General features: G+C 45.7%; 1 protein-coding gene across 1 annotated transcript in view; it reads right to left on the bottom strand.

Moving 5' to 3' along the window:
- Nucleotides 1-14,530, bottom strand: part of PLCH2 (phospholipase C eta 2) — a 390,171-nt gene that overhangs the window by 76,346 nt on the left and 299,295 nt on the right. Inside the window, exons 8-10 of the mRNA XM_055001428.1 lie at nucleotides 13,389-13,592; nucleotides 11,884-12,004; nucleotides 3,833-4,004 (exon numbers count right to left, since the gene is read on the bottom strand). Of these exons, the coding sequence (XP_054857403.1) occupies nucleotides 3,833-4,004; nucleotides 11,884-12,004; nucleotides 13,389-13,592 (497 nt within the window). The remainder of the gene's footprint in view (nucleotides 1-3,832; nucleotides 4,005-11,883; nucleotides 12,005-13,388; nucleotides 13,593-14,530) is intronic.

Here is a 14,530-nt window from a genome sequence, read left to right as displayed (position 1 = left end):
AGTGCTCCGTGACCCGTTTGCACCACCAACTCCTCTTTATGAGGCACACTCCCTGTTTCCGGGTCCTTGCCCTTGGGTAATTTTTCTCCCTATTTTTGCCCTCCAGAAACATTCTATCAAGGTGCCATTAAGCTGGATTGAAAATGGACACCAGTGAGGCCTGAAGCTTCTCTGTACCACTGAGAAAGGGCTCCGCATCTCAGTGAAATGCGGCGGAAACCTGTGGAGATGGGCTTAGTTATGGCGCCTGTCGAACAACCACAAGGGCTCTGGATATCTGGCATGAAGATTCAACATGCATAAGCTGTTTCACTTAGAAGAGACCTTGCGCCTCAGCTCGGCTGAGTTGCTAGCACCACCATTCTTCAGAGTTCTGCCTTTCTCCCTGTCTCTGGCATGGAAAACAACATACGCACATGGAGAAGAAAAGTTTTATACATGGCAGCCATCAAGTTATGTTTTCAACTACTGATAATGCACTAAAGAACATTCACGTTTTTCTAGTAAAGTAAGGAGAAAAGGGCCCTGACCTGGATAGCCCAGGCAAGCCTGATCTTGTCAGATCTCAGAAGCTAAGCAAGAAGGGTAATTTAAAAAGAGCCGGCAGCAGGACAAAGGCTTTGTCTGAACAAGCTGTGAAATGCCAGAAGGGAAACTTCAGCCTGTCAGAACCTCTCCAGGTCCAAGCTTGGCTCTAGAAAGCAGCTCCAGCCCATTTCCATTCCTCACTGCCCTCTGGTTGTGACCCCACACAGTTTTAGACTTGAGAAGTGAAATTGACAGAGCCTTTGGGGAGGCAAAGATGAAATTAACAAATCCTCTGATGAACGATCTCTGCTGGCTCTGTCTTTTTAAACTATGCTTCCTGGCTAACATCGCATCTCCCTACACTTGACAAACATGCGCCGAGGTATTTTTTGTAGAGAGATTCTTAGATAACCCACTCTCTCTCAGCCTCTGTGCCCCCTCCAGTATGCTGATAATAGTAGTCTATTTCATAGGACTGAGGAAAGGATTGCAAAAAGAGAACAAATTGCGAACTTGTACGTGAACAAAGCATTTTCTCCAAGAAACTGCTTAAACATCTGATCAGCGTCTTGTATTGCAAACAGAAAGAGATTAAAGAGAACCTTGCTGAACTGGACATTTCTGTAAAGAATCAGCCAATTTACCAGGATTTTTGCAAAAGAAGCAAACCATCTACAAATCGCAACTCATCTCCCTGGAGAAACAGAAAGACAAGAAACCTTCTTCCTGGCTTCTTGCATGCTGCAGGATGAAACAACTCTTCCAGCTATATCTTTAACCTTTCAAAATGCACTCTTAGTTTGGCAGAACAACTGCTATCTCTCCAACCCACCCAACTCTACAGAAAAAAGGACTCTGTGTAGACCCCACCTGGTGGGTACAATGCCACTCTAGATCTCTACACAGAATGTTTTTACTACCAAGCCCAAACTGACATGATCAAGAAACACCATCTTTCACAATACAACCTCGCCCGTGCGGAAAGAAATTCAATAAACGGCCTCAGAAACAATCCAGACATCATAATTGAAGAAGCCGACAAAGGGGGAGCAGTTGCCGTTATGGAGAAATCTGACTACATTCAGAAGGCTGAAAGAGAACTCTCCAACGCTATTTTCTACAAACGACCGGGGCTTTTTTTTCAGTGGTAACGTGGTGGAATGGAGTTCCGGAACCTCTTGAAAATGGTCACATGGCTGGTGGCCCCGCCCCCTGATCTCCAGACAGAGGGGAGTTTAGATTGCTCACCGTGCCACTGGAGCGGCGCGGAAGGCAATCTAAACTCCCCTCTGTCTGGAGATCAGGGGGCGGGGCCACCAGCCATGTGACCATTTTCTCCCAGGGCAACCCACTGAGTTCCACCACCTCTTTCCCCAGAAAAAAAGCCCTGCAAACGACTCTCCTCAGATCCCACTCACAAATATCAAAAAAGAACTAAACAGGATTATAAAGGAATTACCCACATTCATACAAGAAGAAATCTATATGGACACACCACAGGAACCTTGACCAGGCATTTTCTATCTTCTGCCCAGAATACACAAGCCCGGCAGCCTAGGTTGTCCTATTGTGTTGGGCATAGGCACCATCACCGTAGGGGTGTCTGGAGATGTGGACTCCATTCTCAGCCTCTATGCCATCGGTGCCCCCAGTTACATGCGTGACCCCACAGACTTTCTAAGAAAAATACTATCTGTTGACAATCTTCTGGGTAACACCATTTCAGCCACCGTGAACGGATCTCTGTACACCAACATCCACCACAAAGATGGTATACAAGCCATGCGTAACACCTTCTCCAACAACGCCACAGCTGACCTTGCTACCCAGCTCTGCCAAGTTTGTCCTCACCCACGACTACTTCAGATTTGGTGATGATTTATTTTTTCAGATCAAGGGCACAGCCACGGGCACCCATGTAGCACCACAATATGCCAACATATCCATGGCTCCCACCAGCTAATGTCCCTCTTTGACTTGAGGTTCATTGATGACATTTTTATCAGCTGGACACATGGGAAAGAAGCGCCGGCGGAATTTCACCAGCAGTTTCCACCTCACCGTCAACCTGACCACGAATCAATCCACACAGCAAGTACAATTTCTAAACACCACTGTACAAATACATAACGGAGACTTAAGAACTACCTTATACTGAAAACCAACTGATCGCCCAATATATCTACGTGCCTCTGAAACACACCAAACAATCCAGTGTCTACAGCCAAGCTCTACGCTACGGCCACATTTGCTCCAATCCATCGGACAGAGATTCTCACTGGCATAATCTACAATAAAGATTTCTGGAGTTGTAATACCGACCGGATGTAGTAAAGAAACAGATCAACAAAGCCAGAATGATACCAAGGAATGACCTGCTACAAGACAAGTCCGAAAGGAACAACAACAGAACATCACTGGTAGTCCCATACGGCTCCCAGCTCAAACCAGTTCAATGCATCATTAATAACCTGCAACCTATGCTGGATAATGATAGTGCTCTCTCACAGGCATAGGGAGGCCAACGTTTTCCTGCTCACAGGCAGCCCCCCCCAACCTTAAACAACTCCTCACTTACAACAATGCACTTCCCACATTGACACAAACTCTGGACCCAGGGCCTGCAATAAACCAAGGTGCCAACTGTGTCCCCAAAATATTCACTCCAACATCTCAGTCACTGGACCCAATTGCACCAGGTATGCCATCTCAGGCTCATTCACTTCTTCATCTTCCAATGTTGCATATGCCATCAAGTGTCAGCAATGGCCTTCGACTCTCTATATTGGACAAACAGGTTAGTTCCTTCGCAAAAGAATTAATGTACATAAATCCGACACCAAAATCACAGTATTCAAAAATGAGTAGGAGAACATTTCGATCTGCCAGGGCGTTCCATCACTGCCCTTAGAGCAGCAGTTCTCAAGCTGAGAAACCTCAAAGGAAAATTACGACACATTATTGCTGAAATTGAGTTTATTTGCAGATTTGGAGCAAAGGATCCCCCAGGGTTGAACATATTGATTTTTCTTGTATTACAAATGCTAATTTTCTGCACTTCGCACCCAGGCTCTATTAAGCTAACTACAACATGTATTATAGCTAACTTCCTGACACTCTAATTTACAAAGCCCCTCCCATTCCTCTGCCTGGATGATAAAGATGCCTTCCTTTTTCCACTTCTTGTATCTGACAAAGGGAGCCCTGACTCTTGAAAGCTCGTACCCTGGAAATCTAATTGGTCTTTAAGGTGCTACTGGACCTGAATCTTGTTCAATTATAAACGAAAAGAAGTAATTTTTACCTTGACTAGTATTTTCCCTTTTAGACTCTCTGGGGAAGGCAGATGAGTGGGATCTTCATTGACAACCGAACATAGGTCCAGCTTATCTCCCAGGATTTCGGTCAGATACTGGGCCATCTTTTTCTGCTGGGTAACACTGCAGTGGTTCTCAATGGACAAAATGACGGGGTATCTAAGAGAAGGAAGGAAAGGGACAGAAGCAAAACATTCAAAATGTGCATTCAAGGGGGTCCTTGTTTTGTCCCACTGGTGGACGATGCAGTCATGCGCTTGGATCTGCCTACAAAAGTGTAGATCACAGATTTTGAATGAATAATTGAAACTCAGCTGCATGCCAGCATTGAATCGATGAGTATTCAATAGTGCTACTGTCAGTGATGGAAATAGGGATCCCTGGTCCCCCGGTGGGGACAGGGGATCTCCTGCTCCCACCCTCTGCCACCTGCCACCACTTACTTCGCCCATGGGGGAGAAAGGTGAGGGAACAGGCATCCCAAGTGCACTCTTGGGCAGTGCAAATCGGGTCCATTTGGTGCTCAAATCAGCCTGATGCATGCACATGCACGCTCCCGCACCCGTGTGATGACTTCACTTCCAGGAAGTGACATCATCACACAGGTGCGAGGAGCGAAAACAAAGTGAGTGCCAGGCCCCCCTCCCAACAGGAGGGTAAGGGGACCGGGCAACCCTACATTAGAAGGTTACATTGTAAAAACAGGTTGCGCTATTTGTTTCAGATGGTGAGTGGTCAGCCTGTGATGGGCACACCCTGAACTTGGCACCTCAGATGGCTGCCTGCTTTGAATCTTGCCCTTGACCACTCAACCACAACAGAACATAAGAAGTGCTCTATATGATCAGAACCAGTCAGACTAGTCCAGTCTTGTTTCCCACAGAAGCACCTGCAAGTTCTAAAGCTTCCCTCTGCTGTTCACGCCCCCCCCCCCCTCAGAAGTAGTATTCAGAGGTACACTGCTTCTGGTCAGAGAGGCTCCATTCAACCCTCTTCTTCATTAACTTGTTTAATGCGGTTTTGTATATCAATGTTTATCGTGTACTGTTGAGCTATTTGTTTGATTCTAAATGGTTTTTATGCTGTAAGTTATTATAAATATGTTTTTATCTGTTGTAATCCGCCCTGGGCCTGCTTTGCAAGGAAGGCGGAATAAAAATTGAAATAAATAAATAAATAACTACACATATATAATAGTAACTAAGTTTACATGCCACTCTTCTAGACAAATTAGTGCCCCACTCAGAGTGGTGAACAAGCTCAGTGTTATTATTATCCCCACAATACAGCTGGGGAGCTGCGGCTGAGAGGAGCGGATTACCCAAAGGCACCTGCTGAGCTTATGGCAGTGAATGCACAAAAAGAAGGCTACTGCCTGACGGAGGCAGGATTCGAACCAGCAGAGTGCTGACTCGCAACCCCACCACTTAACCACTATGCTCCATCCCCATCTAAAACCAGGTGAGCTTGAGGCCACCACCCCACAAGATAATTACGTATAGAATCAAGAAGAACTCTGTTCTGCAAGTCCAATCAACTTCACTGGGTGCAGTATGGAGGAAGTAGAAACAATTTCTCTGTTCCCCTCTTCCACCCGATACATCATTTTATAAATATCTATCATGTCTGTCAGGGAGGGAAGGCGGGATGGTTTTAAATGTTTTATATGGAATGTTTTAAATGTTCTTAATGCTGTTACCCGCCCTGAGCCTGCTCGCGGGGAGGGCGGAATACAAATACGATAAAATAAAAATAAAAATAAATAAATATGGCCCAATCACGTCAGATCTTGGAAGCTAAGCAGGATTGGTACTTGGATGGGAGGCCACCCCTGAAGGCTCTGCAGAGGAAAGTAACGGCGAACCACCTCTGCTTCTCACTTGCCTTGGAAGCCCCTTCGCCGTGAATCATTTGTGACTTGATGGCACTTTACACACACACACACACCCTCTGCCTTTAGTAATCTTTTGTTCTAAGTGGTCAATGCCCAAACACTTTGGCCTTTATTTCCCTTGGATCACTTTGGTCGCCCTCTTTCTGAACCTCTTCCAGATCTGCTTGGTGATCTACCCTAGTGTACTTCCCAGCTTTAATAATAATAACAACATTTGATTTTTATACCATCCTTCAGGACAACTTAATGCCCATTCAGAGCGGTTTACAAACTTTGTTATTATTATCCCCACAACAATCACACTGTGAGGTGGGTGGGGCTGAGAGAGCTCTGAGAAGCTATGACTGACTCAAGGTCACCCAGCTGGCTTCAAGTGGAGGAGTGGGCAATCAAACCCGATTCTCCAGATTAGAGTCCTGCCACTCTTAACCACTGCCCAAAACTGGCTCTTGCTTTTCCTGAGATAAATTCTCAAGGAGTAGCTGTGGTGGTCTGTAGAAGTAGAATAAAACAGGAGTGCCGTGGTACCTGTCTTTAAATCTCATGTCTTTAAGACCCCCATTTTTAAAGATGTCTGGATTCCTGTTTTATTTCATGTTTGCTCCCCCATTCCCTCCTATCATGGCAGCTTATCGTACCTACAAACTACCCACTGGCTTCATCCCTTTCGCTATCTAAACTTACGCACTGCAAAAAGCCAGACGCTGACTGTCATTCGCTAGCAGGTTCTGAGCAGACCTTTGATGATATCCCCTTAATTATCACATTTATGAGAGCGGCAGGCCTTTGTGGCCTGTTCTCTCCCTCTTCCACCCCCACCCCCTTTCTTTTTGCCTAAACGTAAAAAGCTCTTGCAAATGTTGAAATATTCAGAAGTGATAAAAACCGAGATAAAGTGTCTCATAAATAAGACTGGGGATCCAGCAGCAAATACTGCCCAATTTATTCCCTGCACAGGCAGCCGGGGCCGCTGCAATCAGCTGCCAAGCCACCCAAATGGAAAAGGGCAGACGGAGCGCCATGCGCTGGACACCCTCCGTGGCTGGATTCTGCTGCTTGCCTTGCAGCGCCTGCCCAAAACGACTCCCTCTGCAACTCTGAGTAAATTAGTTGTGCTAGAGGTGCAAATGGTGTCACGCTACAAACTACTGCCCGGCCACCAGGGCTGCTGGGTTTAGTCCACATTCGAGAAGGTTATCATTCGGGGGCCAAGAGAAAGCTCACCCTCTATAAATTATGCAAACTGAAGGTAATTGTGCATTTTGGTTTGCATAATTTATTCTGGTTTTGCTAGAAAGGGTGTGGGGGATGGTTGCAAATTGGCAGTTAGTCTAGTTCGGGGTTGCAAATTGGTACTTTGTTTAGTTCTATTAAGCCCACTTTACACCCCTCCTGCAACATGGGAACACTAGCTCAGGACTACAATACAGGGTTGTTGTAAGGTGCAACAAGGGAATACTAGTGTATAAGATCACTAAACAAGTCATGTACTCTCAGCCTCAACAATATGGGTAATAATCTCGTCAGATCTTGGAAGCTAAGCAAGATTAGCCTTGATCAGCAATTGGATGGGAGACCACCAAAGAAAGCCAGGGTTGCTATGCAGAGGCAGCCACCTCTCTTTGCCTTGAAAACCCCAGTAGGGTCACCATAAGTCAGCTATGACTTGATGGCACTCTCTACCAACAACATGGAGCTACTGTACTCGACAGTTGTATGGATTACAGCAACAAAGTATAGGTGAAACACAATTCGAACGTTTGAAAGTGCTCCATAAAATGCTCCACGTTGTTACAAAGAGGGGAAATGAGTTAAACAGAGAATGGAAGCCCCACCCTTTGCCCATTGGAGGGTCAGTATTGTGTAGTGGTTAGAGCAGCAGACCTGGGTTCAAATCCCCACAAAGTTCACTCAGGCGCCTTGGCCAGTGGTCATCTCATGAGAATAAAATTGTAGGGATGTGAGGATAAAGTGAGAAACCACTGAACTCCTTGGTGGAAGAGTGGGAGGGGGGTGGAATTGAATTAATAAAGAAAGGACTTAAAATCTTGCTCAGCTTCAGACAGTCCGGCAGATATTGCCCACACATTTGTAAGCAGAAGGGTTAAAAACCCAATACTCTATTCTACGCTTTTTCTGCCCTCCGGCAGAATTGAGGCGTACACACATACACAGAGAGAGCCCAGATTGTGTGTTTTGGCTAGATAATTTTTGCTTGGGTTGTGTTAGAGCTTCTGTTGTCGAACATATTTAGAATACAAACCACACACAGAGAAAGCAGTGGCCTCCTGCCAGAGGAGATTCATTAACCGGGCCTAACCACTTTGGCAGCACGCTATAAAAGACAGGCCTCATAAGCCAAATCAATCAGCCTCCAGGTTTCCCTTTGGGTTTGGGGATCTATTTTTGGATTCTCTAAGCTTAGGTGTTTCAAAGCACTCAGTGAGGCTCGGGGCTCAGCAATAAGGTTACGAGGGAAAGCGGATGCAAGATGAGCCTCTGCCGGAACCACTAAAGGCAAACCCCTGCTGGCTGTCTAATGCAAGAGATTACCGATCGTGATCCACACTGAACCAGTCATATCCATATTGCATTACACATCGACTTTGCATCTGGGACTTCTCAGTTCTCCTGTTGTGACTCAAAAAATCCCTGCCTGCTGATGTATTCAGATATTTATACCCTGCTTTTCTCCACAACAGGGACTCAAAGCAGCTTGCAACACTGTTCTCTTCTTCTCCATTTTATCCTGACAACAACCAACCCTGCAAGGTAGGTTAGACTGAGAGTGTGTGACTAGCCCAATGTCACCCAGCAAGCTTCCATGGCAAAGTGGGGAATAGAACTTGGGTCTCCCAGATCCAACGCTCTAACCACTACAGCACCTTCCCTACACACCTCTTAATATATATACACTACAGAATTTATTTCACTTTGATAACAGTCACAGCTTCCCCACCCACAAATAATCCTGTCAATTGTAATTTAGCAATTGGAGTGAGAGCTGGATTTTGATCAGTGAGGGCCGGATTCAAGTTCAGCAACAAAGCTCACAGGGTGGGTTACCTTGCATCAGCTACTATCTTTCAGCCTAATCAACCTCACAGGGGTGCAGTAAACATGAGAAAGGTGAGAGAGCTGAGCACACTTTCTTAGCCTTCTTGGAGGAAGGAAAAGATAAAAAGGTCAGAAAGAAAGGAATGCTGAACTATTCTGTCAGAGGGCTGAACGTTGCAAACGAATGTACCAGGCAGTTCTGCCGCAGGTTTGGACGCAGCGAATCCCATTCCATCTGAGCAGGCTCGAGTCCTTCCATCTGGGCCACTGTTTCTCTATGCTACTTGACTTCACACCCTGCCTTTTCGGGCAAGGGATGAAGCCAAGCCAAGCCAAGCCAGAATCGGGGGCAGGCGGGCAAGCTGTCAGCCGGCTGCTCATAAGCATGTCAAGGGTTCTCTCTTCCGAGTTTTCTGCCTGTGTCTTTTCTGCAATTGCTAATCAAGGCTTTTCTGCTCGGGGAGGAAACTCAGAAGAGACCCCTTGAAATGCTGCATGGAAATCTGAAGGGGGAGTTAATAGTCTGGAATTCAGAAGAAAATCTGAAGAGGTATGGGGCCGAACATGGCAAAAATTGCCCGTGCAAAAAAGGCAAAGCTTGCAAGTGAACTGGAAAAGAATGAAATATGGGAAGGGTATGTGAGCACCAGCCATCCCAAAAGATCAGTCCCTGCAAATATCTGAGCCAGCCCACAGGCTCTGACTCTCTAAAGAAATATTAGATCTTGCCAGGGCTTTTTTTCTGGGAAAAGAGGTGGTGGAACTCAGTAGGTTGACCTCGGAGAAAATGGTCACATGGCTGGTGGCCCACCCCCTGGTCTCCAGACAGAGGGGAGTTTAGATTGCCCTCCATGCTGCTCAGTGGAGCGGAGGGCAATCTCAACTCCCCTCTGCCTGGAGATCAGGGGGCGGGGCCACCAGCCATGTGACCATTTTCAAGAGGTTCCGGAACTCCATTCCACCGCGTTCCTGCTGAAAAAAAGCCCTGGATCTTGCCCTAATCAAGTTTATTCCCTCCTTCTTGCTTGTTCATTTCTCCTACATGTAAGACTGTCCACTGGTTTCATATGGAGGACTGTCTGGCATGTATGATAACTTGGGCTAGTGATGGGTAACAAACCCAACCCCGCTGTTTCAGTCTAGAACTGAACTTGACAAATGTGCTCATTTGCCTAAAATTGGTGGGTTTTTTTATTTTGATTTTTTTTAAATTGGGTTTTTTTCCTGAGCCCAATACTGAAACTCAAAAATTCCTTCAAACCCTCTTCTAGCTGCCTCCCTGGTCCACACACTGCTGATATTCCCAGCACTCCTCTCCATGCACTTTTAACAGCTTAACAGATAATCACACCCAGAAATTGCATCAATATTGCCTATGGGGTTTTTATCCAAGTGCAGATAAGTAAGAGCTATACTGTGGTTGCCGCCTCTTGAGATTTGCTATTTTATTTAATATTTAGATTGAGATTTTAAAATGTTTTATGGTTTTTGTGAGTTTTAGACTTGCTGTTAGTGTTGTGCCTGTGTGTTTTAACTGATGTAATCCACCCTGAGCCTGCCCGCGGGGAGGGTGGAATAGAAATATACTGAAATAAATAATAATAAATACTCTTTCCTTGCCCACCCACCTTCCGACCCAGTATCTGGAATGCAGTTTTGACTGTTATTGAGATGCCAGGAACCCTGGGAAATGTAGTCCCCTACAGGATGGCAAACAGCCTAATGTCTGTTGCCCCGAGGACTTCATTTCTCAGGGCTTCTGGCACCTGAGACCGTGTGAAAAGAAGCTTCCAAGATACCAAATCCAGGGGAGGAAGAAGTAGGGTGGAGGGAGGCTCTTTCCTCTGCTTACTCCAAAGAGAATCTGGGGAAGCCCCTGTTAAAATCCATTGCTTGTGAACGAATCCTTTCTGCCCCTTTTCTGATTAACATTCTTGTTTCCACAATTAACAATAACAATGTAAATACCTCAAAAAGCTCAGCAAGCACTGTAAGTTGATTTTAATTTCACACCAAAAGTTATAATGGTTTATGTATACAACTTTTAGCCCCGGCCTTGGGCATCCTTCCCAAGTTATGTTATGAAATTATGCTTGCCATGCAGAATGTTTTTATTATGGTGGCCTCCCTAAATGGCAGCCATGACCTGTTAATCTGGCATATTAAGGAAATCATGTAACTTTGATTTGATAATTTGAAGAACTTTATAGAAATCTCTGAGATCCTCTGTACTGTAAACAACATTGTTTTGTCTTGCTGGAAAGGTATAAATGCAGGTACTGACAACTTATAGTTATGCACTCAGCTGTAAGAATGTTGCATTGAGTTTATTATTCTAAATAAACATTATACTTTTGTAATCACCATGGTTTGTTGCCTTGGAAAATTTCTCAGACCTGAAAAGGGGGAAATCTAAATTGGCTGCTCAGTCCCCCCCCCCCGACACACACACACACACAGTTGGGCATAATGGTTCCCCATCAATAGCTATGAACTTTAACTACAATTGCATTTAACCCGGGCTTTTTTTCTGGGAAAAGAGGTGGTGGAACTCAGTGGGTTACCCACGGAGAAAATGGTCACATGGCCGATGGCCCCTCCCCCTGATCTCCAGACAGAGGGGAGTTGAGATTGCCCTCCACGCCGCTCTGTGGTGCAGAGGGCAATCTAAACTCCCCTCTGTCTGGAGATCAGGGGGCAGGGCCACCGGCCATGTGACCATTTTCAAGAGGTTCCGGAACTCCGTTCCACCGCGCTCCTGCTGAAAAAAAGCCCTGCATGTAACAACAATTTGCACTTTGTGTACATCACAACAGCTCTGTAAGGTAGGGAAGCACCTTCATAATTACAGGCAGAGGACTGAGGGAGAGTGACTCCTGTTGAGTTTGTGGAAGAGAACAGATTCAAATCAGGGACGTCTTTATTTCTAGCTTAAGGAGCAATCCCAAGCAGGTCGACTTGGAAGTAAGTCCTAGTTAATGCAGTCCTAAGCAAAGTTACAAGCTTCTATGACCGCTGAAGTCCGTCACTTAGGATTGCATTGCAAATGACCCGTTGCGGACGATAAAAAGCCAGGCAAGTACATACTCGCTCTTGATGAAGGCGTATTTGTTGATGGTCTCGATCACATCTTTAAAGAGGATCTTGGAGGTCAGGGTGTAGCCGTGGTGGACGATCGGCTCCCCATCTGGCCCATCCCAACAGTCAACTGCCCCAAAAGAGAGAAGGAACACTGAGAACATCATTTCAGACTTTCCCCACCTGCCTGCAGGCTATCTTTTGCTTGGAAAAAGTGAGCGAGTGAACTCTTTATTATACCAACATTAGTACAATTAATACGAGAGCGTTTACATGACTGATTAACACAAGTTGTTCATCATCCAAGGTTTAGTCTCAATGGCTACTTTCAAATAAATAGTCACTCTTTCATTCATATAGAAAACACTGAATAGGGCTTCTTCACCCTGGAAGGATTCTCTGTGTTTCTTGCATTGCTGCTTGAAATGCAGAGGCACACACATTGGCAACAGAGCCGCCGCACAGCAGTTTTCTGCTCAATTTCCTCTGTCGGTCCCTCATGCCCACCATTTTCCTTGTGTCTTTTGATAGTGGAGAGTGCTCTCAAGCCATAGCTGACTTATGGCAACCACGGCAGGGTTTTCATGGCAAGAGACTAACAGAGGAGGTTTGCCATTGCCTTCTTCTGCGGCCCTGGTCTTTGTTGGAGGTCTCCCATCCAATTACTAACCAAGGTTGACCCTGCTTAGCTTCCGAGATCTGACGAGACTGGGCTTGCTTGGGCTATCCAGGTCAGGGCTGTTGATTTTTAAGACGTGCTAATTTCTATAGCAATACAGTGTTATAGCACTATAGCAATTACCCTCAAAGGCCATCCAGTGGCAAGCGGGAGGGGAGAATGATGGCTGTGAGGGGCTTGTGGCAGGAAAAGAGACTGTTATATTGAGAGTGACAAATGGATGATGGATGCCTCCCCCCCTCCAATAGTGCTCCAGGAGGAAGAAAATCCTCTGCGTGGAAGCAGCCTAGATTTTCTGATAAACAGTCTGGTAGAGTAGCCAAAAGCAGGGCAATCATTTTCTCTCTTTCTTTAGAGTCATTATAAAATAACATGGGATAGCCCAGGCAAACCTAATCACTTCATATCTTGGAAGCTAAGCAGGGTCGGCCTTGGTTAGTAACTGGATAGGAGACCTCCAACAAAGACGAGGGTTGCAGAGGCAAACCACCTCTGTTAATCTCTTGCTATGAAAACCCCAGCAGGGGTCGCCATAAGTCAGCTATGACTTGACAGCACTCTCCACTACCATAGTCTCTAATATCCCCATGTGTAGAAGCAATCGTTTGAAGGAATATGTTTGCAAAGACCCTTCAGAATCGCTGAATGGCAAATCTTTACAGTGAAATAAAGCTTTCTGGGATTTTGGTACAGCCAGAACTTCTCAACAGTTTGAACACCTTGAGGACTAGATGGAAACAATAAGCCATGGAACGCATAGGTCATTCCAGAGAGTACAGGGTGGGAGGGAGTGTTAATTTGCGGTTTTGTGAGCCATGTGCTTCAGAGTCCTTACCTTCCACGCACCGGCATCCAGACTGCAGAACCCAAGCGTACATGTCGACTCTGGACTGAGACATCAGCTGGTCCCCCATGAGGTAGGTGTTATGAGAAGAGGTGATGAAGTAGTGACTCAGAGGGTGAGTCATGTCTTGGTTGACTTGGTTGTGCTCCGGGTTGAAAATATCCCCAGCTGGGCTGCGCATATAGTTAGTGAACCCTGCAGAGAAAAGGTCTGGTAGGTTGAGTATCAATGATTTTAGCCACGGATAATAATGAGGTTTGCCGCTAGAATTAAAGAAATAAGAGGTCTACCGATCTTCAGAGTTTTTAGCTGATCCATTAAACAAGTAATCTGCTTTGATTTGCATACATCTAAAACAAAATCTCTGTGGCGGGGGAAGCCTCCACAAACTGAAGTCTTGCAATGGTTGTTTTTCTCTCGAGCTGAGCACCCGGTACGCTCGTACTGATTATTTCTTTGCAATTGGAAGCAAGTCACATTTTGAGAGGATTGGCAGTGTTGGTCACATAGGCAACCAGCGGCAGTTGGCGCATGCTTGAAATTTACTGGATTGATGAGATGGATGGAAATTGTCACTTTCTAGGCCTTTTGATTCAATTCCGGGAGCTGTGAAAGCAACAGTTCTCATCAGCCCCCAAAGGAAGTCATGCCAGGAAAGAGTCATTTACGGGAAAGATGTTAGAGCCTATCGTATGCTTAAAAGATATCTCAATAACAGCAGATTCTTCTCCTCAATCTGTAAAGCTGAAGTTTGTGACTCAGAGAGGGGGACAGGTTCCTCTGTGCATATGTACACACGTGCTCATTTTCTAAGCATCCCATTGAACGCCTGCAAATACCCAAATGTTTTTAAGTGTCTAATGAGAGATGAGCAGTTTAAGATTGAGAGCAGGGTTATCTAGTCCACCTGCAGACGCCCAGCTTAGCATTTCTAACCTTTCTGCTCTCCCCTATGGCAGTTCTGATGAGCCATCTTCAAACACCGATGCTTTAAGGCCTGACATCTTGGAAGAGGTCCCGCTTTTTAAATGAATATCCCAAGGACTGCAAGACATGTTCAAAGCCAAGGTGGTCAATGTTCTTAAAGAATTTCAGGAGAGAGAAGTCTTTGGTCACTCCAGATCTTTGGCTCC

This window comes from Eublepharis macularius, chromosome 17, assembly GCF_028583425.1.
Source record: "Eublepharis macularius isolate TG4126 chromosome 17, MPM_Emac_v1.0, whole genome shotgun sequence".
Lineage (NCBI taxonomy): Eukaryota > Metazoa > Chordata > Lepidosauria > Squamata > Eublepharidae > Eublepharis > Eublepharis macularius.
This window is presented reverse-complemented; position numbering and strand designations above follow the sequence as displayed.